The sequence below is a fragment of the Penicillium verhagenii genome, assembly GCF_028828195.1.
Source record: "Penicillium verhagenii strain IBT 33310 chromosome Unknown utg000006l_segment0_segment0, whole genome shotgun sequence".
Lineage (NCBI taxonomy): Eukaryota > Fungi > Ascomycota > Eurotiomycetes > Eurotiales > Aspergillaceae > Penicillium > Penicillium verhagenii.
Window position 1 is genome coordinate 2,961,964 of NW_026643170.1, and position 27,306 is coordinate 2,989,269.

The following is a 27,306-nucleotide window of genomic DNA, read 5'->3' on the forward strand; positions in this document are numbered from 1 at the left end:
CGCGATCGGGGAAACGGGAAAAGCGGCGACTGATAAGAAACAAGGCTACAAGGCTAAGGATGTGGGGTAGCGCAACTTTATTTGGCTCTTTGGTCCTTGTTGAGCCGAATACGAACTAATATTGACTAGCACGAAGCTACTTGCCTTGGACAAGCGTCATTTTTGTTTTTGACAATCCAATAAATATTTCGCTGCATGCATACATATCAAGCTTTTACACGTGGGAGAATATATAAAGTCAACGTCGGAGAAACATTACATTTCTGAGTGTTGAGGGGCTACACTGCAAAGCCGGGCCTATCTCTGCACCATTTTCTTCATATTCATTTATCTTTGCTATTGATATGTGTCCTTGAAACTATAAGGGGACTGAATATGAAATAAAGTAAAACGCAAGGCGGTGAAGTGAATATTCGGTTTCACCGCCTCTCTGGAGGGGGCTAAGTATTTCAAAGTTGTTTGTTTGGAGTACTATTCTCTACAATTCCAATATTTTCGAACTTTACATCGTATTCAGCAGCTAACAAATTATTACAGACATGGCCACCCCAGGCGGTATCACTGGTCTTATTGAAGATGAATTTGCCTCTCCTCACTCCAGTGCAGATGACGAGTATGAGTCTGACGAACCACCTGAATTGAAACTGGACTTGGAGGAACTGAAGGCCTGCGCTTCAACCATCGCATCGGCCACTTGTACTAGCGCCAGAAGGCACACGCGTGGAGCATATCACGAGATATATCTCCTTGAATTTCATGCCGGCTCTGAAACATTGCCTGAGATAGAACGGGCCCGGCATTCATGCATCGCAAGGCTGACTCGCAGCGAAGAAAGTCTTTCCAAAGCCACAAGTGAACTCGCCACTATGCGGTTTGTCAAAGATCGCACGTTTATTCCAGTGGCCAAAATCTTCCATCAGGATTTACGCCCCAATAATCCGGTAGGCGCGCCGGTTGTTATTATGGAGAGACTCCCGGGAAGCATCTCTATAAGCTATGGGATGGCTTATCTCTCGATCATAAAAAGAACGTCCTTACCCAGATTGCATCATTTCTTACTCGGCTAGCCGCACTTCACTTTGATGAAATTGGAAGCATACAGGATAACGGCCTAGGTCCGCTGGTACACCCTTCATTTCCTCCGCCAGAAGGGAAGCCATTCAAGTCGACTCTCGACTACCTACATGCGTTAATTCCGGAGACTGCCGTTGATTTGCTGAATACGAAGAGCTTGTCGAGATTAGGCAGCACCTAGTAGAATACCTTTCTTCAAAGTCTGATGCCTCGTCCTTCGGTCCTCCATTTCGCCTCATTCATGCTGATTTTGATGCCCAAAATCTACTGTTTGTCAACCCTCGAGACTCCATGTTTCCAGACAGGTCACCAGTACTATCCGGGGTGATAGATTTTGAGTATGCCTATGTAGGCCCTCTCTACTATTTGTACGAGTACCCGATCTTCATTCAGGATGTTGATTTTTCTCCCGAATTATATGAGGAAAATGCGATTCTACGGCCATACTTCGTTCGGGCTTTTCGCCAGTCCTTTCCGAAAGGCTCACCAGAAGCCATTGCGGCAAAAGAGGTAATGCGTGAAAAGAACTACTTGTTGAACAATTTTCCAAGGGTTATGGAGCTGATAAAGTCGAATACCCCGGCCAACATAAAGCGGAATAGTTTACGTTTCTTTCTTGAGGGATGGAGAGACGGAAATGGCCTGGCATATGAAGGAAGGCAGGACTATGTACCCGATCCAGAACTAGAGAGCGACGAGAACTGAATCTTGTTTTTAATGTAACATTGTAAAAGATCAAAACCACCTGAGTCTTGAGTCTTGACATATATCACCAGTTGATAAGATCTTTGATGAACTGATAAGGATAAGATAAGATAAGACTGACAATAGCTGGGTTATGGAACTCCCACGTGACCCCGTGCCGAAGTGCCGAACCGATGCCTGTACCGGCGCGTAAATTCCCCGTTCGGGGCTTTTCAACGGCGTTAATTGGCTTATCTGCGTTTTCGATGCCGGTTCAGGGCTTGCAGACGGATAAATCTCCTTAACGCCAGACCCACACGCTCTGGCCCCTGCCAATCTCTGCCAATCCTTCTTCAATCTTCACCTTCCAACCAGTAAAACACAATGAGAATCCAAAAAAGGGAAAAGGCAACAGGCGGCTTTAACCTCTACTATCCCCATTGTCTCCACCAAGTGCATTGCAAAAACTCATCAGACTTATGCACTCTATCTCGGCGCAAGCCATCCGTGTCTACATGGCGTATAAAAGGCTTGCCCCGCTGTTTCTTTTTTTTTTCCAGCATCTGTCGTGTGCCTAAAAATATCCATAACGTTTTTCATCACTCGGAGAATTTATCCCATCTGTCAAAAACATTTGAAACCGTTCTTAATCTCTTCCGTTGATATAAAATTTCTTACCAACAACTTCGCGGGTTTCATAACCCTCCATGAGCAGCAGCCATGGGGAATGATCATAACTCGAGTAGATCTCGCTCCAACTCGACGATCAGCACAGATACGGACTCGACAGTATCAAGAGCCCAAACTCGTCAGAGTCTGGCGGCGTCTATCAAGTCAAGAACGAATCTAGAATCCTTGAGCCGCACTTATTCAGGATCATACCCTGACGATACAGCTCCATATCCCTCAGATGAACAAGATGAACATTTAGAAATCCCTGAAGGTAATTCTCGCCAGGATGCAGACCTGGAAAGAGGACCAAATGCGGGGCAGGTACTCGAAAAGTCAAAAACTGGGAGATCTACACTTGCCAACTCCAAACTGGTTAGTCATTACCAAAAGCATCCGTCATTTGAACTCTGAACTAATAATGTAAAGGTAACATGGGGTGGTCCAGAGGACAAAGAAAACCCAAAGAACTGGTCCAAGGGCAACAAATGGGCTGCAGTCGTCATGGTCTCAATGTTCACCTTCATTTCACCCGTTTCGAGCAGTATGGTCGCTCCGGCCCTTGATGCCCTCGCAGCAGATCTACACATCAAATCAGAGATCGTGACTCAATTGACCATGTCAATTTTCATCCTTGCATATGCCGTGGGCCCTCTCTTTCTCGGACCTCTATCCGAAGTATATGGCCGGACCATCATCCTCCAACTAGCGAACTTATTCTTCTTGGTGTTCAACATTGGCTGTGGATTCGCTCAAAATTCAACACAAATGATTGTCTGTCGATTCTTCGCAGGATTGGGTGGTAGCGCTCCACTAGCAGTAAGTTATCCCATGGTTTTTCGACACACCATGTTAAGATATCCTGTTAACACGCATTTCAGATCGGTGGTGGTGTTCTCTCAGACTGTTTCCCCCCAGAACAGCGAGGCAAAAGTCTCGCAATCTACAGTCTCGCCCCCCTCCTTGGTCCAGCAGTAGGCCCAATCGCAGGCGGCTTCATCGCCGAAAACACAACCTGGCGCTGGGTCTTCTGGTCCGTGTCTATCGCCGACGCAGCAGTTCAAATCGGCGGCCTCTTCTTCCTCCGCGAAACCTATTCTCCAAAACTCCTGGCCGACCGCGCAAAGCGTCTCACAAAAGAGACTGGCGAACAACATCACACTGAAGCAGAACTCCAAAAGATCTCATTCGCCCAAAAATTACAAACCTCCCTTGTCCGCCCGTTCCGTCTCCTCCTCACCCAGCCCATCGTCCAAGTCCTGGCTATCTACATGGCCTACATCTACGGCCTAATGTACCTCATGCTCTCCACCTTCCCAACTCTCTGGACAAGCGCAGACTACTATCACGAATCATCTGGAATCGGCGGATTGAACTACATTTCCATCGGAATAGGCTTCTGGGGTGGCTCCCAGATTTGTGCCCCAATGGTCGACCGTATCTACCGTGCCCTCGCAGCTCGAAATGGCGGGGTCGGCCGACCAGAGTTCCGAATTCCCCTGATGAGTATCGCGGCCATTATGCTCCCCGCGGGATTATTCGTTTATGGCTGGACTGCCCAGACGCACTGTCACTGGATCGCGCCGAATATCGGCGCTGCCATGTTTGGCATGGGCACTATCATGGCGTTCCAGTGTATCCAGACGTATATGGTTGATACGTATACGCGGTATGCGGCGAGTGCGTTGGCTGCGGGTGCTTTTCTGCGATCGCTGGCTGGATTCGGGTTTCCGCTTTTTGCGCCCTACATGTATGCGGCGTTGCATTATGGATGGGGAAATAGCTTGTTGGGATTCATATCACTCGGTATTGGTATTCCTGCGCCGATCTTCTTGTGGAAGTATGGAGAGACCTTGAGGAAGAAGAGTCCCTATGCGGCGGGCTAAGTCTTTGTGGTCTTGGTGGTCGGCCCCGGCGTGGCTGGTATTTCTTTTTATCTTCTTACAAAAAGCAACACAATTAATGAATCTACCATTCTCAATGACTAGTCTAACTCGAATTACAAAGCCCAAAATACCGATGTACCAGACAGCAGCCCGCGAGAAGTAGTTAAACCAATAAGAATGAAAAAAACCGAACGATGACCCCAAGTATCAATGGAGATTAAGTAAGGAAGATAGAAAGGGCAGGGATGGCAGGGAGGGAATGGGAGATGACGAAGCGCACGCACATCGGCCCACATAAGACAAAACGCAACTCAATTCAATTCAACTCACACCTTCATCCTCACATGTCAACATGCGCCCTCCGCAGATGCTCCTCCAGGTTATCCTTCCTGTTATAACCTTTTCTACACCCCGGACACTCGTAGGAGTTTGGATTGATATGCTGCGTCTCGACGTGGCGCTTCAATTCGAACTTCCGCCCAAACGCCCCTGTGTACCTACATCCTTCCCACTTGCATTTGAAGGGCCGGTGTTGGTGTGATCGTTCTCGGTCGAAGGGTACTAGGCTGCTGGTGCTTGATGCACTGGAGGTGCGGCGGTGGATTGCGTGTGGGTCTCGGCTAGGGAGTGTGGTTTCGGTTGGTGGTGTGATTTGCGGGCAGTAAGGGTTGTAGTTTGTGGAGTTTGGTGGCATGCGTGCGCTTGTGCCGTATGGTGGGGATGTCTGGTGGTGGTGCATTCTGGCGTAGTCTGGGGAGTGGGAGTGGGCATGCGTGTGAGAGTGCGAGTGCGGGCACGGGTATTGTCTGTCTTCGTGTCCTTCGTGTCCAGGGGATGAATTGAAGTCTGCTCTGGAGAGCCGAGGTGTTTCTGGGTACGTGGGGCTCATGTGTGCGGCTCCGGGTGGCAGGTGGATGTTCAACAGCTCCGGATCGGAGATGTGGAGGTTCTCTGGTACTGCGGAGAAGGTTGACAGGGACTCGTGGGAGTACAAGGGGTATTCCATGGCCCCGGGTCTGTTTAACCAGGGGTCTGGGTTGTACGGAGGTCCATTGAAAGACATGACTTATGAATATGGGATATCTAGCAATTGATATAGTAAAACGAGGACAAAGAACAGAAACCGCAAAGGTTGATTGAAGTGTAATTGAAGTGCCATGAATGGGCATGGGATAACTTTAAAAGTTATGGATTTCTTGAAAAAAAGAAACAAAGCTTCAAATTGATGAGTAAACAAAGAGCTTCTTCCCCCTTGATACAATTCAGGACAAGACGTCAAGATCTTCAGTGACAGGGCAAAAAGCATGTCTCGCCCCAGAATCTGCATATACCGATTCTCCAATCAATTCCACGATCAATGTTCCTTGAACAAATGAAATCAAATGTGGAACCTCCCTTGCGCATGAATCATATTGTAACCATGTGGTTAAGTTACATACTGGCAGTAACGATGATACACAACAACACCACGTGCTTTACAGCCCCTAGTAACACGAAGCTCCACAAAAACACCTGCCAAGCTAAAACAAGGGGTCAATAAAGAGAGCTATGCTCCGCACCGGCAGATGAGACGGCGCTCTGTAGGGCGGATCGACTGTGGAACGGAATGCACGTTAGGGAGACCAAGCTTCCGGGCGAAAAGGCCTAGCGGCTAGAACACCATAACACATGGAAAAGATGCACATCTCAAGGGATAGACGCAGCCTCCGAGCTTCACTGCCGAATTGAGCCTGTCGAGTGACCCTGATCGTCTGGAATGCGTTATCTAGCCAATCAGACTGCCGCATCACTTTCCCTGGTATGCCCCGGATCTTGAAGCTTGGGCATCCCGGTGCCTAAATGTGATAAGATTGTTACATACCTTGAGGCTCCGGTGACGTGGTCCCTGGATATCCCCGGGGAAGCTGTTTTGTTTTGGCCGCCAAGCTGCGGTAATCTGCGGCAATCTGCAAGCTTAAGGAGCTATGGTGGAGACAGTTTCATTTCAACCTTTTTTGCATGTGAGAGGTCTGGGGAAATAGGAATTCAAATTTTGGACCATAATTATACCAACTAATAGATTGGATTTGTCGGAAAGGGCAACCGTCTCGTTTCCAATGTGCCACGCAGCCATGATTGTGAACAATGAAAGAAGAAGAAAAGAAGGGGGAAGAAAGAAAAAAGAGGCCCCTTGGCTCCGCATTAGAAATTCGATCCATGAGCTCGTCGCAAATGTTCATTCAAATTATCTCCTCGGTTGTATGGTCGACCACAATCTGAGACTGGACATATGTACGACTTTGGGGCAATGTGCTGCGTGTCGACGTGCCGCCTCAGTTCGGCGCTGCGACGAAACGTGCCAGTGTACCGACAACCTTGCCAAAGGCATCTGTATGTTCTGCTCGGTAGAACTTTCTGCTGTTGCATTATCTGCCCCGCTTCGATCGTCATATCAAGATGAGAATCCCACGTGTTGATTTGGGTGTTGGAGCTGGGGCCGGGTCCAGCCTGACGGCGTGTAGCCGAGACCTGAGATGCGAAATTGTATCCGTTTTCGAATGGTTGATTAGAGCTTGATTGCTCCCCGGTTACATGACCTTGGGAGGCGGATAGCCCATGACGGAACGCGTTGTAAGAGCCATGCGTGTATTGTCGAGTGTCATGTGAGCTCAGCCACTGGGACCCGAGATCAATTCGCGAGTCGGCGACATCGTACGAACGATTAACGGTGGTTGGGCCGACTTGTAGCCATTCGGGTTGCATTTGTCTCCAGGGTATGTCCACATAATGGTTCAAGGCATCTGGAGCCATCTCATATCCTGTATTATCAGGCAAATCTGATGAGGTATGCTCGAAATTGCGCTCGTGAAACGCCATTTTGGCTTGATGATACTGAGAGAGAATAAAAGCATGGATGTGCAGCGGCGAAGCATAGGAATAGATATCTGCTATATACCAGACGAGACTACCTCTTAAAAACATTTGAAGGATCTCAGCGCAGTATAAGCGGTGACAGGTGGGCGAGTGATGGGCTATGTAGTGGGCAAAAGGCGACAGGCAACATTATGTGCCCAAAACCACGTATCACTGTAAGATCAAGAAAACTATTAATCCAAGTTTCCCAAAGATCTCTCATGTTTCCCCTGACTCGGACTTTATGGTGCCGGCTCCGTTATTTTGTTCGATTCCACTGACGTGGTTTATGGAAGCCCAGTAGAAATTCTATTTTCCACTCCCAAACAAGACTAGTAACATCTGTGATTCTGTCCTAATCGCATAGCTTGTACCACAGGTCAGATCGTGAGGCAGGGGCTCTGCGGTATATTTTAATGCCCAACTCCTGAAAATCCTTGCATCTACCAATGATACAGGCCCCAGCTGCGCCACTCTGCGCGGCCCGCGCCTCTTAAGGCTCAGATGAATGTAATCGAAACCCCTGGTCCTTGTTCTTATTTACCCGAACTTGGAGCTACATGTAGCAAGATGAACAGTTCATTCCTTGATACAGAAAGGCTTAATCAGGACAACTTAAAAATACCAAGCTCTTACCTCGTGACTCTATTGCACGTTTTATTCGGTTTTCCTTGGTTCCTAATTGGGATTAGTATGCTCGCAGGCTGCAGCTCACAGTCCGGTTCGCCTCTAGAGTCCGTGCACCTTCTGGTCAATTAGTGGGGTCAATGTTTTCTCCACTTTGTCTCTCTCTTTCTGTGTCCTTCGTCCCCCTCTGATTCATCCTCTTCCCCTTTCCTGGGCCTGCGAGACGATTCGCCACATGATCTCTCACCAGTTGGCTCATGGAAACTAGTAACCGCGCGGAGTTCACCCCCAAGTGCTTGTAGCAATATATACCAGTACATGCTGCTGCTGTCAGATGGAGTCTCCATCTTGCTTCTCTGCTACCACCAGGTTTGCATACTTCTTTCTTTTCTCGATACGGAAAGAAAACTCCAACTTGATCGCTTCTTTAGCTCAATGTTTATAGTCTTCGCTGATACTACTAGCTACTTCCATTTTCGCCCTTCTCACCATTTGACCTCCGTGCTTCTTGCCTTCTCCTCACCAAAAAAGAATTTGCTAGCGCACCTAATGCTCAAATATCTCCCGTGCTTATAATCTCTAGGAAATGCGCAATTTAGTTCACTTTCTCAAATTATTTCGAGGCTCTTGTCAATAAATACATCAACCTATAATCTCCTATCACCCGAAAATGCCCTCGATTCCCGATACAATCCATACGCAACACGGCTAACGAAATCCCATGTCGACGGAATACATAAAACACCATATCATCGCACGTTCAGGGAGAATGGAAAAACCAAGTCGCAGGAAGGTTATTTCACTTGAGGTTGACCTGATACCCTTTCAAATAAACATTCTTCAGGAAGCGCCAAATTACTTGGGTGGCGTAGATGGGTTGTGCATCTTCCTTCTGTGTCCTTGCAAATTGTCATTCCTGTTGAATGCTCTCCGACACTCCGGACATATGTGCGCTCTGGGGTTGGTGTGTATGTTGGCAATGTGTCGTTCCAGATCCGACTTGCGCTTGAAGGTTCCAACGTATGAACAGGGCAGCTTGTCGCATTTGAAGAGAGTTGAATGTTGCATAACATTTATCGGGGGAGTCGGTGGGATCGCCCCGATGAACATACCCGTGTCCGCACTGTAGCTATTTACCAGTGTGTGTTCAAGTTCGTGCGAGGTACAGTCGAAACTTGGAACCAAGCACGGGTGTTGTATATCTTGATGTGTTGTGAGCTGCACTGCATGTGGAGTTTTCTCAACATCCATCGCATTCAAGGATCGATTGGTACAATGCAAACCGGCACAGGTATCGTGAGGCGGGTATATACTGGTGGAATTATGAACGACATCGAGTGAGAGGCTTAGCATGGCTGGATTGACTGTTTGGCATGTTAGCTCTGATTGCGGATATTCTCCGGTGTTGAGGTCTGCTCGCGTTCCATGTACCTGTATATCCTTGCATGCCATGGAAAACCATGCCTTGTGGGAAACGACCACAAATGCAATTTGGAATGGACATCGATAAAGAATGCGAGCGCTTGAGTAAAATAAAATAGAAATCTATTACAAGGTCTTTTGGGAAAGCAAATATTTAAGGTTGGTCTCGAATTTGAAGCACCGTTCACACTTAACCCTTCCCTTTTAGGAAGACTAGTGCCCGCGCAATCTTTATTTTGGCTGACCTGGTCAGTTACACTTGAGTATCTTTACACACCCGCTTTACATGCTACCACGCCATCTTTGCTAAGTAGGGCTCTTCATTGCCCATAAGACTATCCTGATTGGAAAGTGGGATGTGGCAGTATGTAAGGGTGTGTGTGGATATTGGATCTCTGACAACAACTCTTTCTCTCAAGTTTCAACCCGACCCCCGACGCGCCCACTTTTGCTGCATTCGTGATTCGTCGGCCCTCTGAGATATACTGAGTTCGGAATTGAATGTTGCCTCTTTCTTTCATTTCTTCCATTCGTTCCATTCGTTCCATTCGTTCCATTCGTTCCATTCGTTCCATTTCCCCCATTTCTAAGCGATTAAATGGAATCTTCATGGTGATTCGCCAAAACCAAGCCTTGTACACGGAGATTCCTAGAAACCGATGATGTCAATTAGGTGAAAATTAAGAACGATTAACACTTGAGAATCCGAAGTACCCGATCAGGCGACGAGATACCTATGCTATTCATACTGTGTAAAATTTCAATTTCCCCAATGTCCTTCTGGGTAGCGTTGCCTTATTTGTTCAATGTTGTAATCTGAAGGTAAAAGTCGTTTTCTTTGGTATTCAAAATCATCTATCTGACATCTGGAGTTGACCCTGCCAAGTCGATTTTATCTGAGATCGAGATAGAAGTACTACCAGTGTGGCTGGAGGTCACAGCCTCAGGAGTCGGAGCTTCGGAGGTCCGAATTCGGAAGTGACAAGTCACAATTCACCAGCATAATTTCGGGCAACAACAAAAAAAAAAAAAAAAAAAAAAAACAAGTTGAATCTCACCAATCACCGGTCTCTTGCTCTGATGCTCTATAGTTTGTTTTTGTTGCCTTGATTGGCGAAAACTGGCAAGATTCTAGACTCTCAGGCTTCAGCTTAGCGCTTACGCCTCACTTCAGTATGGCTGAAGCGACGAATCGATTGATTTCAACGCCTCCTATTATCACCAACAGATCGTTCATCACAATATCATCTATTATTATTCCGATCTCTACAGCAGGGATTTTGTCTCAACCGAGCCATTCATCAATTAGTCGACGGGAGAGTCCGTGCAAGCCGAAATAATGCGTTTGCTCAAAACTACCCAGTCAAATGCGGGGAACTTCGAAATTGAGATCTTCACCAACTACAAAACCCCACCATATGCCATCTTGTCACATACCTGGGGAGAAGATGAAGTTACTCTTCAGGACATGGAGGGAGACGGAGCCCGGGCGAAGAGCAAGACTGGATTTTACAAGATCGAAAATTGCTGCACTTTCGCTTTGGCCAGCGGATTCAACTACGTTTGGATAGATACGTGCTGCATCGACAAGACAAGCAGCGCAGAACTTTCCGAGGCGATCAACTCTATGTACCGATGGTACGAGGAGGCCTAAGTATGCTTTACGTACCTGGCAGACGTCCCATCGAAATGTCGATTCGAGGACAGCAAGTGGTTTACCAGAGGATGGACACTCCAAGAACTGATCGCTCCCAGAAATGTCATGTTTCTGAACGATTCATGGCAAGAATTGGGGAGCAAGGAATACTTTCAAAAGACTCTGTTCAATTGTACCCGCATACCAATTGAAATTTTCTCCGGGGATGCCCATCTCGAAATGTTCAGTGTTGCTCAAAGAATGTCTTGGGCTTCAAAGAGAGAGACAACCAGAATCGAGGACCGCGCATACAGCTTGATGGGATTGTTTGGCATCTACATGCCATTGATCTATGGAGAGCGAGAAACGGCCTTCGTGCGGCTCCAGGAAGAAATCATTAAAGTGTCAAATGATCATACCATTTTTGCGTGGAGACAGGATCATGAAGAGCATCATACTGGGTTGTTAGCTTCCTCTCCGGCAGCTTTCGCCGAATCTTACAATATCATTCAAACCGAACCATTCAGAGCCACCTCTCTTGGCAGCCCTATTACGTTTAGCAGCATGGGTATTCATCTAGAACTTCGGTTCATAGGTATGGGTCCTCAGGGCCTGGGCTTGGCAATTCTCCACTGCAAAGACATACAGGAGGAGAACAAGATGATTGCAATTTATCTGAAAGATTGTTACTTGACGATGGAGCAATTTCAGAGAGTTGGGCATGGAAATTTCCACCAAGTCGATCTTACAAAGTTCAATCCATTCCAGTACCCGGTTAGGAGGATATGCGTCGAAGGTGGTCGTATGACACGCAGGTGGAAGCTTGACAAAAGAATTCCTGCTTTTCAGATTCACGTATACTCTAATGATGTGCTCGCACAACTCATGAACTTTGGAGATCCAACAGCAATTTTCAAGGCCGCCGCATCAGGGGACGAGGAACTTGTATGGTTGCTCCTGACACGAAGTGATGTCAACATAGAAGCAAGAGCTGACAGGTTTGACCCAACCCCCCTGGAATGTGCCATTGAGAACGGGAAATTAGAGCTTGTGAAGACATTACTGAGGAGAGGGGCTCGATCTGATGTGAAGAGTATGGAGTTTCAGAGCTTACTATTACTGGCCTTAAGGAATGGGCATGAGGCTGTTGTCAAGCTGTTCCTTGACAGGGGCGCGGACATTGAGCTCAATGATGATCAAAGACAGAAAATATTGTTTATGGCTGGTAGCAGTGGGAACTTGGAAGATACTGTGAACCTTGTTCTTGATAGAGGCGCTGAAATTGATGCAAAGAATGTCAACGGCCAGACTCCACTGATTATCGCCACTGAGAATGGCAACGAGAATATCGTTAAGCTGCTCCTCGACAGGGGCGCTAAAATTGATGCAAAGGGTGACTTTGATCGGAGTCCACTACATTTCGCCGCTGAGAAAGCCAACGAGAATATAGTAAAGCTGCTCCTCGACAAGGGCGCTGAACTTGATATAAAGAATCTTAGTGATGAGACTCCACTGTATCTTGCCGCTGAGAAAGGCAACGAGAATATTGTCAAGCTGCTCCTTGAACGGGGACCTAGAATTGATACAAATAGTCTCGTTTGTCAGAGTCCACTACATCTCGCCGCTTGGAGAGGCAACGAGAATATCGTCAAGCTGCTCCTCGACAAGGGCGCTGAACTTGATGTAAAGAATTCTAGTGATCAGAGTCCACTACATCTTGCCGCTGAGAAAGGCAACGAGAATATTGTCAAGCTGCTCCTTGAAAGGGGAGCTAGAATAGATACAAAGGGTTTCTTTGGTCGGACTCCACTAATTCTCGCCGCTGAGAATGGCAACGAGAATATGGTCAAGCTGCTTCTTGAAAGGGGGGCTAGTTTTGAGCTAAGAGATCACATGAACCATTCTGCGTTAAAATGCGCTGCTATTAACGGGTCAACGAATGTTGTCAAAATACTGCTGAACGCAGGTGCCAAAGTTGACAAAGACATTTGGGGCAATACGCCTCTGGAGGCTGTTAAAATGTTCAGGGGTAGCAAGCCTGAGATTGTTGAGATGTTACGCGAAGCTGAGAGGGCTTGTCAGGAGTTACATCTCACAGAAGAGGAGAGACAAAGTTGAGTCAGGTCATAATTGAGTGGAGAAGAGACAAAATAGAGAGAAGGAGAGTCCACCTTTGAACGCAAGCTACCTATAATAAGATATTTGATATAATATTCTCGTCCACCTGGGCAGTGCAGGTGGCATAACCTCTAGTGTTCCACCGCACGTGGCACATAATTTGACGATTTGACGGATCCCGTGGTCAAGTGGGGCCTCGGGGCTTGTTCTCCCCTGGTAAAAGCTTCAACATCGAACTTCGATGCTTTCAACCCTACTATATCTTCCACATAGTTTATAGCAATGACTCCAGAAGATACCTGACAGGCAGCAATAGAATTGGTGTTAGATTGATTAATATTTACTTATATAAGCTGCGATAATGGAATGTGGAGTCCCAGGCGTCTATCGTTATTTTCAACTGCCTCTCAGACAGATCACCTATGCGGTAGTGCGAGTAGTCTTCTTTCCCTTCTGCAAAGCTAGTCAGTAACGGATCGGCGTAAAAACAGTAAAAAGGAAATAAAATAACGTACCACAGTGCGCCAGTACTTGATACCAGAGTTGATACCAGACTTGGGGTCAGAAGGAATGGGAGAAGTGTAGTCGAAGGTCTCCTTAAGGCCCTTCCAAGTGCGCTTAACGACATCGGCAATGCCGTGGCCAGCGCTGCAGGTACCAGTGGTGGCAGGGATGGGCCACAGAGGCTCGTAGGTGGAGTAGTCATCATCAGACAGGGGGCCGGGGTAAGTCTCGTTAATGTAGAGGTTATCGTAATCAACCTCCCAGTTAGTGTAACCAGTCTTCTCGGCAACGAGCTTGAGGAGGTTGGCACCGCAGTCCCAGCGACCGAGAGAAGGAAGACCCCAGTTAGCAGAGAGGGAAGCAATGATGCTGTAGTGGGTGTAGAAGGTGTCATCGGTAGTACCCTTCAGGTGCTCGGGAACGGCACCGCCAACGAGGAAGGAGTAGACGCGGTTGGGGACGGAGTAGTTTCCAGACTCGTCGAAGGTGACCAGGATGAGACCATCCTTGGAGAAGTACTCGTTCTTCAGGAGAGGAGGAACGAAGCTGGCGATGAAGTCACCAGCGACAGTGATGTTGGTGTCGTGGGCATCGTTGGTCATGTTGGGGGTAATGAACATGTACTGGGGGATGCGCTCGTGCTCAAGATCCTCGTAGAAGGTGGTGAAGTTCTTGATCTGGCGAGGGCGCACAGCATCGTTGGTGACGGAGTCGAAGAGGATGAGCGGGTCGTGCTTGCGCACGTACGCGTTCGATCCGGACTCGGGGTACCGGTAGCCCTGGTAGCCGGCGTAGGGCAAGTCCTCCTGGTACTGGCCCCAGGCGATCTTCTTGGTGTCGAAGAGATCGGCAATGGTGGAGATGTTGGCAGGCAGCTGGTGGAAGTCATCGTTGTCCATGCCGAAGCTCTCACCGGCAGCGGAAGCGGCGTAGTTAGGCTCCGAGGGGTGAGTCAATGCGAAGTAGTTGGTCAGAAGGATACCCTCCTTGGCCAGCTTGGCAAAGTTCTTATCATCGGCAGCAGTTTGGTAGTCCTTGAAGAAATTAGTTGCTGGGCTTACAGACGCGTAGAAATGTGATGTATCAGATCAATTGACGCTTAATGGTCAGGACCACTCACGGTGTTCTCGATCCAAATCTGAGCGAAGCGGTCGAAAGCCAGACCCTTCACGTTGGAGACGGGAGAGTAGGGCAAGACGGAAGCCTGGGAGGCAGCGATCTCCGCAGCGGTAGGGTACTCATCGCTGGTAGAGATGGTCTTGGCCGAGGCCAGAGCCAAAGCACTAACAAAGGCGGACAGAGTCTGCTTAGTGAACATGACTTCGGATGTGTCTTTTCACGATCGGGGAGTAATAGTCGATGGAGAGAGAAAAGAGAAGTGATCAGCCCGGCGCTGCACAGGATCTTATATCTCACGCGGGTAATGCGGAGAATACCAGTCGGCCAGAAGACCTCATCCGGTACACATATTTCCCCCTTCGCTTACAAGCCTGGAGGCGCCGCCGCCAAGACTTCCGCCAAGATATACGCCAAGACACGTACATCTGGACAGGGCGCCGTTTTTGCAGCACGTTGCATTCCGGGGGAGACTGACTGGCCGTGTGCCTATGGGCAAATGCGCGCATTGGAAAGAAGTGGGGGATTTCATCACTATACGTTTGTTGTGGTTGGTGGGGGGTTGAAGTGGGTGGGGCCCGGTACCTTGCACGTTCCGATCTGATGCTGCATGACTGGCTGGGTGAAGGACCGATACTACATCACATCGGGCACAAGCGTGGGAACATCGAAGCACGAGATAAACAAACGATGCCGCGTGGCTGACATCTAGAATAATTCTAGACGTACCAAGCGGAATGTGCCGGCCTTACCAGCAAATTGCAACGTACGGTCCACTCCTATGTATACTAGTATCAATGTAAACAATGGAGACTTAATGTTAATTGTTCATTTTTCGCCCTAAAATAAAGCATCCATTTGAATGTTGATATGCGACATCTCGTTATCGATTATTCATCGACAAGCTGCAGAGTAATTTACAGAATAACATTTCAATTTCGCTGATATACATGCCCCGTCGGGTCCCCGTATCCCAGCATTGAAGTTGCCACAATATACACACAATAATTTCCGACACCATCCTAAGTGCAGACTAGAGAAAGCCACTTTGAAAATGTCATCTTAGCAGGACCGCCACCATTTATCAGATTAGAACCTTGGAAATATTCGACACCCACGTGGCTTAGTTGGACCTACATGAACCCATGAAGGGCCAACGATGTTTGAAGTTAGCTCAAATGCATGGAATTTCGAAGGTGAAGAATTGCTTCGATTCTCTGGGACCCATCACACAAATGGGCATTTCCCCGAAGCCATTACGACGCATACGAGTGGACCACCGAGGATCAACCTTGCAAACTGGGGAAATTGAAGTATCTAGAGGTACCAACGTGGAATTTTGGAATATGAATTCATATATTCGATGTTATCCTCAAGGGGCCTGTTCTAGATACCACCGTGTACTGAGTACATTCCAGTCCGGGTCTAGACTCCACAGCGCACGCGCCGTATTTTATACAGAATACGGTATGGATACGGTAATATATACAGAAACACAGTTTATTTCGGGAATCAACAGATCAGGATTCAGAACCAGCAAAATATGCAGTCGGGGTATAAGGTACCGGAGTCTCGTAATCAAGATTGGGGAGAGTGTCGAGGTCTGGAATTGGTGGGAAGGAAGTGTCATTGGCAACATTGATGAGGCGGCGCTTGTAGGTGGATATCGATGCTGAGCCGGTGGGCCAATCGGTTTCGAAGCTGTTGGATCCGAGAGAATCAACGGCGAAGATCACGTCCACTTTGCGCTTCTTTTGAATGAGAGGGTAAAGGGGTACGTTCTGGCTTGTCTCTCCTCCATCCTCAATGACCAGCCCTGTGTCTTTCGCAACTGGCGATGTGGCGGCGTTGTACTGGTAAAAAAGATTGGGGTCATAGCCTGCAGGTCCCTTGATGGTTGAGTTGGATGAACTGGTGGCGCCGAGGAACTCCTTGATGATGAACCCGTACTTCTCCGCCTCTGTAGGGCTTGTTGCGCTCGCTGCCCCTTGTCTGAGATACCAAACTAGATCTCCCCCGTCCTTGTTCCAGATGTCACTTGATGTACCAGTGATGAAGCCCGCGTTGTCAAAGCCACGGACACAAGTGCCATTTCCTGGCTCTACACCGCCGACGATTCGAGTATCAAGGTATTCTATCAGGACGAAGTGATATATGTTGTTATCGTAGATACCTCCCAATGTGTACATACTAGTAATCTCGTAAATTGGGTATGTTTCAGGGGAGGTCAACAATGTTGATATATTGTGGTGGACTGGAGAAACCATAGAATGGGGGGTTTTGAGAATCTCAGATTCAGTATTGCATTATTGTTTGATTTGGCAGCGGAAATATAAAAGCAATCTCTAATCGCATTCCATTCTTTCAACTCCAAACATTAGCCTGCTTTCTGTTTCCCAAAGTAACACCTGTGAATTCCTGGGGTTTCGGTCCTTCGTGTATATTAAATAGTCGCGACTTGACAATCTCGGCTGGCTTCCTCGTGGCTGGAGGATATCGTTCCCTTTCTCGTATGAAGTCGGTTTAATCATCTCGTGCTTGTTGTGTCGGTCGGAGCGATGGGGTTTATAGCATGAACATAGTAGGCCCAGTTAGGCTGGTAAGGAAAACGGATTTTAGCATCATTGATTGACGATGGGGAAGTATTAGATTGTATAGTACCTTTATCTCGTTGTAAATCATCCAGATACGTTGACTTTGGGGCTCACTGCCATGTTTCGTTCCGATGGTGATGACATCTGGGCCATTCTTGCCTGCGAAACAGGTTGAGGTGCTTGCTCATTGCTAGCATAGATTGCTCCAGCTTTCTTTTCTTTTCTCTTCTTCAGAAGGTATGGAATAAAAAAGAGACACATTGTGGTTCTGGGGTCAAAATATGATAAATAACAGTGAACAAGGCTGTTGAAATGATTGTATAAAGGATTGAGGAGAGAATTCCCAAACTTGGTTTCCTTGACGGCTTGGTTGGTACTTTCAAAGACTCTGTTTGATTGTCGATTTTTTTCTGGATCACCTCGGGTTTTTATAATTTTTGTCGCGTGAGTCTGGGTTTTTATTTCAGCTTCTTTTGCAAAATACGATCTTGTGCCTCTAGATTATGCTGACGCTATAATCACAGCAAGCTAAGCCTATTCGGGCAACCATTTCTTAGCGGACAACTCTTCAGGCTTCCACTTTCAGCCCCAGACCTTAGGCCTCACAAATTTTTTTCACGGGGTTTGTCGTCATCAAATGCTTAAATGATAACTACTAACTAACTACTAGTAACTAGTGGATCAAAGGTGATCGGGGGCGCCGTGTTTTAGAAGTTGGCAGTGACAATTTGCCGCACTAATAAAGTATAGGCTAGGCCTATTCGGGTAACCTCCTCTTAGCTTAAAATCTTAAACTTTAACTGATTCAGGTAGAAATCACCTTCAGCTCAGCCCCTACGCCCCCACCATGTATGACGGTGAGGCTGTAATGAATGGATAGCGTTGATTTGATGGTGCGATCTATTCATGCTCGTATCCTCAGGTTGGAGAAGTGGCGTTAAGACGAATGGTGGATATTACCATGTGCTACTGTGCTCTTTAACCGCCCCCAACAGGCACAGGCCCCACTGATCCATCCCGCGTCCGATCTAGTTACCCTACGGGGTCTAGTCTATCAACAGGCTTGTCACAGCCTCTCAATGTTGGCTCCATATGTTGCCATTTCTAAAGCTTACTAAAATAGCCTCTATGATGAAAAGGGGTACTTATAGAAGCCAGCTGGAATCAGCTGCCTATGTGAACAAGAAAAAAAAACTTCATTTAGACCAATTTGGAAATTACAAGGAAACGCACCGGGACAGAAGCCACAGTTTCTTAATTTCAAGTTGACTTCAAAATGGTCGACGCACTCTCTACAGCCAAACTTGTCATCTATATTATTCTAGCATTCCCTGCTGCCTATATCAATCTTGAACATGGGAAACCCGGCTTTTTGGGCTGGTTTTACCTCCAGCTCTTTTGCGCCCTCCGCCTTGTCACCGATGTATTGACAATCAAGCCCGGGCTAGCGAGCGCTGAAGTCACAATGATTCTGAAAAGTGTCGGCCTGGCTCCTTTGCTCTTTGCATGCGCAGGAGTTCTCCATGAAGCGTGAGTAACCACCCTAATTTGCAAACGATTAACACGGAAACTAACCACGATGTTGCAATAGGAGACTCGCGCGTGATTCAACTATCAACCGCAAAAAGGAGTGGAGTTATCAAATATTTTACCATTTTTTGGTCCTCGGAGCTACAGTCCTCAATGTCGTTGGGGTCGTCGAGTACATGACCAAGTACACCACCTCACCTGCCAGCGCCCTTACTAAGGTAGGCTGTACTCTAGCAGCCCTAGCCTGGGTGCTTCTCGCAGGCTTTTCCTTGCTTTCTCTCCGAAACCATGTGCTTCAGCAGGCTTCAACATATCGCGCTGGAACACTTGTAAGTTGTCTCCATCTTAGCACATCGATCATATCACTAATAAGGCTTCTGTTAGCTTCTGTATGGCGTTATCGCTACTATCCCTTTCAACGGACTCCGCCTCGCATATTCCGTTGCCTATATCATCCTCAAAATTCAACAACCCGAAGCCGAGTTTCTGAGCTCCTTGGCGGTCCAAGTCTGTCTCAGCGTCGTTCCCGAGATGATTGTTGTCATAATCCTCATCGTGGTGGGACTCAAGACTATTCACCTCAATCAACTGTTCAAGACTAGGCCTTATCAGCTTGGCCAGACTAGCCCAGGTCAAGATTATGTTGCCGTATCTGTTCCCAAAATCGTTTAAATCTTGATGTCAGCTTCGAATGTTTCCTATGAAAGTACTAGTATATGACAGTATGTCATTGAATATCCGTCTTCAGATGGACCTCGCCAGTTTATGGAGTACACCGAGCTGTGGCAAGTTACTTGTATATACTATAAAGAAACATTGAATTGACGAAAAATGTAATTTATGTTTGGTAAACGCGACGAATGCTTCGTTTGAGGGGCCTAAAGCTCAAGGTATCACTGGAAATATCAATCCTTAGTACTACTAGCTTAATATACTACAAGCTTCCAGATGTCGCCTTAATTCAATGTTTCATGGTTGACATATAACATCTATTTTACTGGTTTGGGGTGCGTCACTCGTTTCAATGTTGTTTCCAGCACTTGCTTGTGACATCGTTACGTTACTAGCCATTCACTCTGCACTCATATAGCCTCTCTCAGTCACACACATATGTATAGAGGGTGAATGCCCCACGACAAGATTCAATTTTTATATATACCACGTATACTATAAGTTTTCCTCATCTTCCTCTCTTCCTCTCTTCCTCTCCATCTACCTGTTGATCATATCATCTGGCCATACCAGGTGCCTCCAACCCACCCCCCCTGCCAAGCTCTCTTTCAAAATCTCCCCCCAAGCTCTCTCTCAAACACTCAATTGCTCACTTCGATCCCAATTCACCCATCTATTTCAAGACTTGGAATAGCTCAGCTACCCAGGTATCGATCATTTCTTTTTTTTTTCAGCAACTACAATATCTGAAAGCAATGGACCGCATTCCAGTGGAACTTTTGCATCAGATAAGCCTCTATGTATTTCGCTACATTGCGTCACCTCTTGCTGTTCTCTTTTCTTGGAAACACGCTGACAGGAATTAGCTCAGAGGCCCTCAACATGGTCCACACACGGACTTGTCCGCTCTCAGCCGCGCAAGTCGTGGTTGCTACAGCGTCGCGTCGCCAATTCTCTATCATACTCTCACCATCAAATTCTGGGATATGAAAAGCCTGCAGGCCGCCGTATCTGAAGTCCTGGAAACTTCTCGAGGAAATAACTTCAAGAAATACGCCCGGAGACTATACATCATATGTCTTCAGAAAAGGGATCTGCCACAAAAGCTGCCAACTAATCAACTTTCGGAACGAGAGCCAGCAACAATGGATTCCTTTCTGGATTATTGGTTGATCAACCGTAGGATGAGTCGGTGCGGCCGAATTGCGAAGAATAGAGACTGGGCACCGGTGGAGTCTCTTATCTCCAGTTTGTATCGTCTCAAGCAGTTTGATTTCATCACAGGAAACGAGTTCACCCGTGGTTTGGAGCAGGCACTTTCTCGCCATCACCCAAATTGCATCATTAACCTTGGCACTGAAGGACAAATGGTTGGCTTGAGTGTGCTCAATGGAAAAATCCGAGAAGAATTAAACCCTGACAAAGAGGTTTGGCAAAATTACGAATTCACCGTTCAGACTCTTCAACGACCATGTCTCGGCATTCTCACCGTTCCTCTAATCAGAAATCTTAACCGATCCGCCAGCGAGGAAGATCTTGACGAAATGCTCTATTTTCTGGTGACCGCCACAGGACTAAAGCATCTTGTCTTAGAAGGTCAGGCCGCTGTTCAGACATGGAAAATGACTCGGTTAAAAGAAGAATGGCAAAGACTGATCGATACTCGTACGCCCACGAAAGTATCTCAGCTAGAATCAATTTCGCTCCTGGATTTGGAGCAAAGCGAAACCATCCTGTTCAAGCTGGTGGGGGCTGGTCATCTTTCAAACCTGCGATCACTCAGCATTGGGGGTATCTGGAACCCACATAAGCTGATCAAAATTGCCGGACTCTTTCCCAATCTCGAGCGACTTTTCATGCAGGTGAATCGACCCTGGACAAATTTTGACCTAGATCACGACAATGTGATCCAAGCCATACGAGCATTCCGGCCTTTGAATATCTTGCGCTGGGCGGTCTTCGCCGCGTCGACAACCTCTACCGAATTCTCGCCATCCATGGCCCGTCTTTGAAAGGACCGATTGTAAGACCAATATTTACTCAAATATCATATGCCGAAATTGACGCTTCTAATATCATCCAAATGGCAAAAATCTGTGTCAATCTGGAGGAATTGCGGATTCAAATCAGAAGATCGTCCGGCAACCAGGCGGGATGTGAGGCATACAAAGCTCTCGGGGGGGTTCGGAGCCTTCGCAGCCTCGTCCTGGATCTCGATTGTGATACCAGAAAACAGCCCGCAATACATAATACTGAAATGGAAGATTTGTCTGTCCTCCGCGAGCTGTTCATCAACGCGGCCACCGATGAGAAACTATGCCTTGCCATCTGGCACATGATAAACAACAAAGCCCTATTCCCCATTCATTACCTGCGTATTGCGCCAACTGGAAATTCCCCCGTCGGTTCAACAACGATAGGATATCTACTTGCTGGATTTATGCGGTCGTTTCTGGTGACGAGGTACAACTTTCAAAACCCTGGGTCACCCAGTGTAGAGGAAGTTGGGAAAATGGCGCATGACGCGATGCGAGAATCAAAACCAGTCGGTTTTTTTCTCCCCGAACGGATTCAACGGCTTCTTGAAGATATTTGGCCGTTCGTGCCCGAGGAAAGCGATTGGTGGTCTTGCTGGACTAGCCTACCTTTGGCACCAGATACTATTTGAAACCGAACTTACAATATATATCATTCTAAACATTTGAGCCAACATTAACTAGTTTTGCTTATAGGGCTAATTCCTATTGTGTAGGTAGTACAGTATGTAATTCGATCAATTACTTATGCTTTAGAATTATGTGATTTAGGATAAAGTTGTAGTATATTGAGCTGCGAAAAATATTTCTAGTCCGGCTAGAACTTCATTTGAATGAAGAATCAACCCTCCAGACTGGATCCATGCGATACATTAGTGCACACAGCATGCACATGTGTCTATTATTCAAGTCTCCTTCCAAGAGGTCCAGATATAGCGCCTGCCTCCTTGATGCTCATAAAAATGCGACTGTATAGCGTGTCAACTACCAGTGTGTTTCCTTTCTGCATCTCGACCCGTCTGGACCACTCAGACTGCCAGGACTGCGTTTTCCCTGAGAATACCTCAAGTGCTACTATTTGACTTTCATATATGTTCACCTTGGTCACAAATACTTGCCAGAATGCGATATTGATCCGTGCCTAATGTTAGGCACGGATCACCGTACGACATTCACACATGGTTGTGAAACGAGCCCACGGTAAGGTTATTTAAACGACCCACATCTCCAGCTGCAGGGAAGAATATGTGCCTCAAGGAAGGGTCTGGAGCTGAAGCACAACGGCTTTATTTACGATTGATTGAATGTTAATGAAAGTCGAGTTGATTAATTGGTGATACATGAATTGAAGAGAGTGGGAGATTTGATACAATGCATGTGAGGTATTAGCAGTCAATCCTTGGCTCATTATTCTTGCCTCAATAACTATTACATATCTATTCGGTCCAAAAGAAACAAGGGGAACAGAAGAGAAAAAACATCATGACCATCGTCGAAAAGAACGACGTTCTACACCGGGTCGGGTCAGATAGCGCCATTGCGAAGACACGCCTCGTCGGCAGCCTGGGAGAAATAATGACAACAGAAGTGAATACAAGGTGGGAAATGTGAGGTGGAAGAAGCCGCGTGACGGGTAATAAATGCGGGAAGGATGCATGATCAAAAAAAAGAAACAGGAGAAGAAGGAAGTTTTATGTGAAGATTTACAAGGGCTTCTTGCCGACCATCAGGTACATGGGAGTGAAGAGGTTCTTCTGGGCACCCTCAACCAGGCAGTCAGCGGCAAGAGCCAAGCTGTCGGCGGTCTTCTGGGAGCCACGGGGGAAGAGACGGATGCTCTCACCGGCACCGACGAAGCGGTGGGCGAGACCACGGCCCCACCAGGTCATGCGGGCAATGGTGAAGAAGTCCCAGACGGAGCCCATGTGCTTGAAAGATCCCGCCAGCGGGTAGTACCAGGGGGTGGCGTCGGGACGGGCAGCCAGATCCTCGTGGTGGAGAACCTCGAAACCGGCATCCTTGATGGCCTTAACACCCTCGGAGATGCGGACCATGTTGGAGATACCGTCACCCTGCTCGATACCGAGACGGATGCGACGGTGCTCAGCGTTGTCGTTGTCGTATTCGTCAGTCATGAGCCACTCGTAGACACCGAAGGTACCACCGGGCTTGAGGACACGGAAGATCTCAGAGTACACACCGACAAGCTCGGGAGCGTGAACGGTGGCCTCAATGGCGTACACAGCGTCGAAGCTGTTGTCGGGGAAGCTCATCTGCATGAAGTCACCCTTGACGAAGGCCATCTTCTCAGACAGACCCTGCTTGTGAGCGTAGTGGGTAGCGCGATCAATCTGGTAGTCGTTGTTGTTCAGGCCGGTGACGTGGGCACCGGTGAACTTGACGATCTCGCGAGCGGGACCACCAACACCACAGCCAACATCAAGAACCTTCATGCCCTCGGTGATTCCAGTCTGCATGGCGAGGTAGTGCTCGTGACGGGCGATGGCCTGACGGAAGGGCTCACCGTAGGCGAAGCGGCAGAAGTGGAAGGAAGAGCCCCAGCCGTACTCGTAGAAGTCAGTGGCAAGGTTGTAGTAGCTAAATGAACATGTTAGTTGACTTGCGATCATTCAGGCGCGAGAGTCTGGAGGCTGAACGTACTGTCGGGTCAAGGTAGCGTATTCGGATCTGCGAGCCTATTTAGAGATTGGGATTAGTTTTCAGACTCAATTGAATCACGCCAGCGAATTATCTCACCTCACGATCGGCATCGGTCTCATCGGCGTAGTCCTTGTTGTCCCAGTGCTTGAAGTACTCGTCAACAGCGGCCTTCTGAGCAGCGTTGTCCTTGCCACGCAGGGCAGTGAGACCACCACGAAGGTTGGCAGTCTTTCCGTGCATAGCCTTGTTGAAGGCGGCGTCACGCGCCATATCCTCACGTTCCAAAGCAGTAGGAGCCATTGTGAAGGGGTAGAAAGGGTTGGTGTATTAAAAGGGGTAAATTGTTGAAGAGGGGCGACAAAAAAAGGACACTGGTCCGTTAATTATGGAAAAGGTAGTACGGTAATTGGATTGAACCAAGCAAACCGCACGAGAAGAGAAAAAGAAAGAGACTTGGGGAAGAGAGAGAGAGATTTGGAGAGGAGATGAAAGGAGAGTTTAAAGAAAAAGGAGTATCGAATGCGAAGCAACTTTTTGGCAATGCGAAAAATCAAGCCAATCACGGAGCCCCTGAGCGGGCAACCCGTGCAGTAGGACTAGACCCAACTAAGTCTGGGGTGGCGGGACGAGTCTCTTCCGGTTTGTGGCTGGTTCGGATAGTGGCTCTGCCGACCTTGATAAAAGGTGACCTGATGTTATACATCAAGATAATGAGAATGTCTGTTGAAGTCGACACGAGAAAGATGATTGCCGGAAAGAACCTTGAGATCTGCTCCGAGATCTTGTAATCTCGGAAAGAGAGAAAACAATTGAATTTAAAGAACAAACATTGAAGAAGAAGAGGCATACAAGAATCAACACCAATGCAAACACAGGCAAACACAGGCAAACATGTGATTAGTCACATGACCCAACGCCACAGTCACCGCCACATCATAATGTAATAATCAGCTTCGGTGTCTGAAGGTTCCTAGTTCCTTCACTTAATCTTGAGCTTCACAACGCAAGATCCCCCACCATGCCTCCTCAAATTAAACACGATCTTAATCGCTCCGGCCATGAGTCTTCCGACTGTCCAGCTGCATGCGAAAAGTGTTTCCCTGCAAACCCCAACGTTAGAGTATTGAAAGAAGACTATGGTGAACAATGCAAGTTTGTAAGTTTTTGATCCGATCAACCTTCAACTACGCTGTCTAACATCAAAAACAGTGTTCTCGTCCCTTCACCAAATTTAGCTGGAACGTTGACCGTCAATCGAAGCGGAAGTCTACCATCGTTTGCCTCACCTGCAGCCGCCTCAAGAACTGCTGCCAATTTTGCTTGCTCGATCTGAGTCTGTCTATGCCACTCCAAATCCGTGATGCCGCCTTAAAGATGGTTGCGCCGGGCCCCGAGAGCAGCATCAACCGCGAGTACTATGCGCAAAATCACGAGAAGGAAATCGAACAAGGAGTTGGCGCAGTGGAGGAACATGACAAGATCTATGAGAAGGCCGACGAGTTGTTGCGCCACTTGGCAAACAGCAAATACTTTAACCGCAACCCGCGTAACAATGAGGGCCCATCGGAAGGCGCCGAGGAAGGACAAGCATCTAGCTCTACCGATCAGCCCCGCACGAACAGCCGCTACGGAAACGCTCCTGGCCCCATTCGCACCGGCGAGAGTCGAACTGGTAACCGCTTACCTGGTCGTGGAGGCGCCGCTGGACGAGGTCGCGGTGGTGGCCGTGGCGGTCGTTCATTCGCCAGCACCGGGCCCGAAGCGGCGCAAAATATCGATCAGTCAAATGATCGCAATGTTAGGTCGCTCTTTGTGACTGGCGTGCAACAGGACCTTAGTGAACATTACCTGACATTACACTTCAAGAAATTCGGTAATATTCAGCCGGTCCAATGCTCGCATAAATCCGCCTGTGCTTTTGTTACCTACACGACCCGTGACGATGCTGTGAAGGCATACATGGCTTGCAAAGGGGGTGCGGTTATTGAAAACCCTCAGGACCCTTCCAAGAAATGGGTGCTAGGTGTGGCAATGGCTAAGCCTAGGCTACTCGATAACATGACGCCGGAGGAGAAGCACAGGAACATCCGGACAGGTCGCCAAGCTGCGGGAACTGCTCAGCGTGGTCAGTCCGATAAGAAGGCTATCACTGCTACCGGCGATACCAAGAAGGAGGCCCCTGTCCAGGACTTCGCTGTGGCTCCACCCCCGGGTTCTGGATCCGTCCAGTATGCCAGTATGAATGGAGATTAAAAGTCGTTGTGTTTCAGTCAAACATGGTGTAATATCAATTGGAAAAGGGTGGTTCCGGCATGTCATGGGTTCATAGTACAAAGCGGGCGTTGAATGTTGAATATGGATTGGTTCTTGTTTCTATGCAGCTTCTTATCACAATCAAAAATACCCCAGTGAGACGCCAAATGAAAATAACAAGAGTTGGGTATACTATAATACACATCCAGTCCTATGGGCGCTGGTTCAAATTTATATCTCCACTGACCATAGTCATGGAGTCGGCGTAGCATGCGAAATGGACTCTTCAAGTTTTGACCTAGTTCAAGAGGAGCAAGCCTTGTGAATCTTGACGTCCTTGCCACCAACCTTGATCGAGTCATTGTCGCCGCGCTCAATCTCGTCATGGATCCGGAGTTCTGCAGGATAATGTCAGTAACCCAATTGCAATATACAATGAAAAGTCTCCACAATGTTTCATTCCGGAGAGAACAATTGTACATACCCCACTTGGCGGCCTCGTTGCCATCTTCACGAGCACCCTGCACCAGATTGTGGCGGAGAATGTTGGCAACCTCGATGGCGTGGTTGATCTGCATACCGGTGTCAACGGCGACACGGCGGTTCTGATCGAAGTTGCGACGGGCTTCTTGACGAGAGGCAACCATCACTCGGACGTCGTCTGGTTTAGATGTTAATACATTGAATTATGAGCTTGAGCCGGGCGCTTGAGATATGTATAGTTCAGGGAACCGGGGGTGACAACATACCTCGGAAGGCAACACGAGTGGCACGTAGGATCTGGCGATAGGCGCTCAGGGCGGCAGTAGACGGAGATGCCATAATGTCTGGGGTAAAAGTCGGGTGTTTGGATACGAAAGCCGGGGCAAGACCGGGTGTTAGGCGCCGGGGGTTGCGGGATGTCGGGATTGGATCGAATTCGAAGGGTATGT

General features: G+C 47.8%; 13 protein-coding genes across 13 annotated transcripts; 7 read left to right on the forward strand and 6 right to left on the reverse strand.

Moving 5' to 3' along the window:
- Nucleotides 1-539: 539 nt before the first annotated feature.
- On the forward strand, nucleotides 540-1,255 carry N7466_006484 (uncharacterized protein; the record flags this gene model as incomplete). The annotated part of the gene is made up of 2 exons (XM_057165881.1): nucleotides 540-871; nucleotides 946-1,255. The coding sequence occupies 2 exons, from the start codon at nucleotides 540-542 to the stop codon at nucleotides 1,253-1,255; spliced, it is 642 nt and encodes a 213-aa protein (XP_057021480.1).
- Nucleotides 1,256-2,478: 1,223 nt separating this feature from the next.
- On the forward strand, nucleotides 2,479-4,313 carry N7466_006485 (MFS transporter; the record flags this gene model as incomplete). The annotated part of the gene is made up of 3 exons (XM_057165882.1): nucleotides 2,479-2,802; nucleotides 2,857-3,246; nucleotides 3,309-4,313. 3 exons carry the CDS (start codon nucleotides 2,479-2,481, stop codon nucleotides 4,311-4,313), a joined length of 1,719 nt encoding a protein of 572 aa, XP_057021481.1.
- Nucleotides 4,314-4,653: 340 nt separating this feature from the next.
- Nucleotides 4,654-5,376, reverse strand: N7466_006486 (uncharacterized protein; the record flags this gene model as incomplete). Its single annotated transcript, XM_057165883.1, has 1 exon — nucleotides 4,654-5,376. The coding sequence occupies one exon, from the start codon at nucleotides 5,374-5,376 to the stop codon at nucleotides 4,654-4,656; it is 723 nt and encodes a 240-aa protein (XP_057021482.1).
- A 1,118-nt stretch (nucleotides 5,377-6,494) lies between these two features.
- Nucleotides 6,495-7,169, reverse strand: N7466_006487 (uncharacterized protein; the record flags this gene model as incomplete). The annotated part of the gene is made up of 1 exon (XM_057165884.1): nucleotides 6,495-7,169. The coding sequence occupies one exon, from the start codon at nucleotides 7,167-7,169 to the stop codon at nucleotides 6,495-6,497; it is 675 nt and encodes a 224-aa protein (XP_057021483.1).
- A 3,424-nt stretch (nucleotides 7,170-10,593) lies between these two features.
- Nucleotides 10,594-10,908, forward strand: N7466_006488 (uncharacterized protein; the record flags this gene model as incomplete). Its single annotated transcript, XM_057165885.1, has 1 exon — nucleotides 10,594-10,908. The coding sequence occupies one exon, from the start codon at nucleotides 10,594-10,596 to the stop codon at nucleotides 10,906-10,908; it is 315 nt and encodes a 104-aa protein (XP_057021484.1).
- A 243-nt stretch (nucleotides 10,909-11,151) lies between these two features.
- Nucleotides 11,152-13,008, forward strand: N7466_006489 (ankyrin repeat domain-containing protein; the record flags this gene model as incomplete). The annotated part of the gene is made up of 1 exon (XM_057165886.1): nucleotides 11,152-13,008. The coding sequence occupies one exon, from the start codon at nucleotides 11,152-11,154 to the stop codon at nucleotides 13,006-13,008; it is 1,857 nt and encodes a 618-aa protein (XP_057021485.1).
- A 420-nt stretch (nucleotides 13,009-13,428) lies between these two features.
- Nucleotides 13,429-14,830, reverse strand: N7466_006490 (putative acid phosphatase; the record flags this gene model as incomplete). The annotated part of the gene is made up of 3 exons (XM_057165887.1): nucleotides 13,429-13,461; nucleotides 13,524-14,546; nucleotides 14,633-14,830. 3 exons carry the CDS (start codon nucleotides 14,828-14,830, stop codon nucleotides 13,429-13,431), a joined length of 1,254 nt encoding a protein of 417 aa, XP_057021486.1.
- A 1,318-nt stretch (nucleotides 14,831-16,148) lies between these two features.
- Nucleotides 16,149-16,895, reverse strand: N7466_006491 (uncharacterized protein; the record flags this gene model as incomplete). Its single annotated transcript, XM_057165888.1, has 1 exon — nucleotides 16,149-16,895. One exon carries the CDS (start codon nucleotides 16,893-16,895, stop codon nucleotides 16,149-16,151), a length of 747 nt encoding a protein of 248 aa, XP_057021487.1.
- Nucleotides 16,896-18,498: 1,603 nt separating this feature from the next.
- Nucleotides 18,499-19,424, forward strand: N7466_006492 (uncharacterized protein; the record flags this gene model as incomplete). Its single annotated transcript, XM_057165889.1, has 3 exons — nucleotides 18,499-18,752; nucleotides 18,814-19,081; nucleotides 19,137-19,424. 3 exons carry the CDS (start codon nucleotides 18,499-18,501, stop codon nucleotides 19,422-19,424), a joined length of 810 nt encoding a protein of 269 aa, XP_057021488.1.
- Nucleotides 19,425-20,569: 1,145 nt separating this feature from the next.
- On the forward strand, nucleotides 20,570-21,436 carry N7466_006493 (uncharacterized protein; the record flags this gene model as incomplete). Its single annotated transcript, XM_057165890.1, has 1 exon — nucleotides 20,570-21,436. The coding sequence occupies one exon, from the start codon at nucleotides 20,570-20,572 to the stop codon at nucleotides 21,434-21,436; it is 867 nt and encodes a 288-aa protein (XP_057021489.1).
- Nucleotides 21,437-23,163: 1,727 nt separating this feature from the next.
- On the reverse strand, nucleotides 23,164-24,421 carry erg6 (sterol 24-C-methyltransferase; the record flags this gene model as incomplete). Its single annotated transcript, XM_057165891.1, has 3 exons — nucleotides 23,164-24,058; nucleotides 24,122-24,156; nucleotides 24,218-24,421. 3 exons carry the CDS (start codon nucleotides 24,419-24,421, stop codon nucleotides 23,164-23,166), a joined length of 1,134 nt encoding a protein of 377 aa, XP_057021490.1.
- Nucleotides 24,422-25,139: 718 nt separating this feature from the next.
- slt11 (Pre-mRNA-splicing factor ECM2) lies at nucleotides 25,140-26,374 on the forward strand (the record flags this gene model as incomplete). Its single annotated transcript, XM_057165892.1, has 2 exons — nucleotides 25,140-25,277; nucleotides 25,331-26,374. 2 exons carry the CDS (start codon nucleotides 25,140-25,142, stop codon nucleotides 26,372-26,374), a joined length of 1,182 nt encoding a protein of 393 aa, XP_057021491.1.
- Nucleotides 26,375-26,677: 303 nt separating this feature from the next.
- N7466_006496 (LYR motif-containing protein) lies at nucleotides 26,678-27,196 on the reverse strand (the record flags this gene model as incomplete). The annotated part of the gene is made up of 3 exons (XM_057165893.1): nucleotides 26,678-26,772; nucleotides 26,859-27,035; nucleotides 27,124-27,196. The coding sequence occupies 3 exons, from the start codon at nucleotides 27,194-27,196 to the stop codon at nucleotides 26,678-26,680; spliced, it is 345 nt and encodes a 114-aa protein (XP_057021492.1).
- Nucleotides 27,197-27,306: the final 110 nt, after the last annotated feature.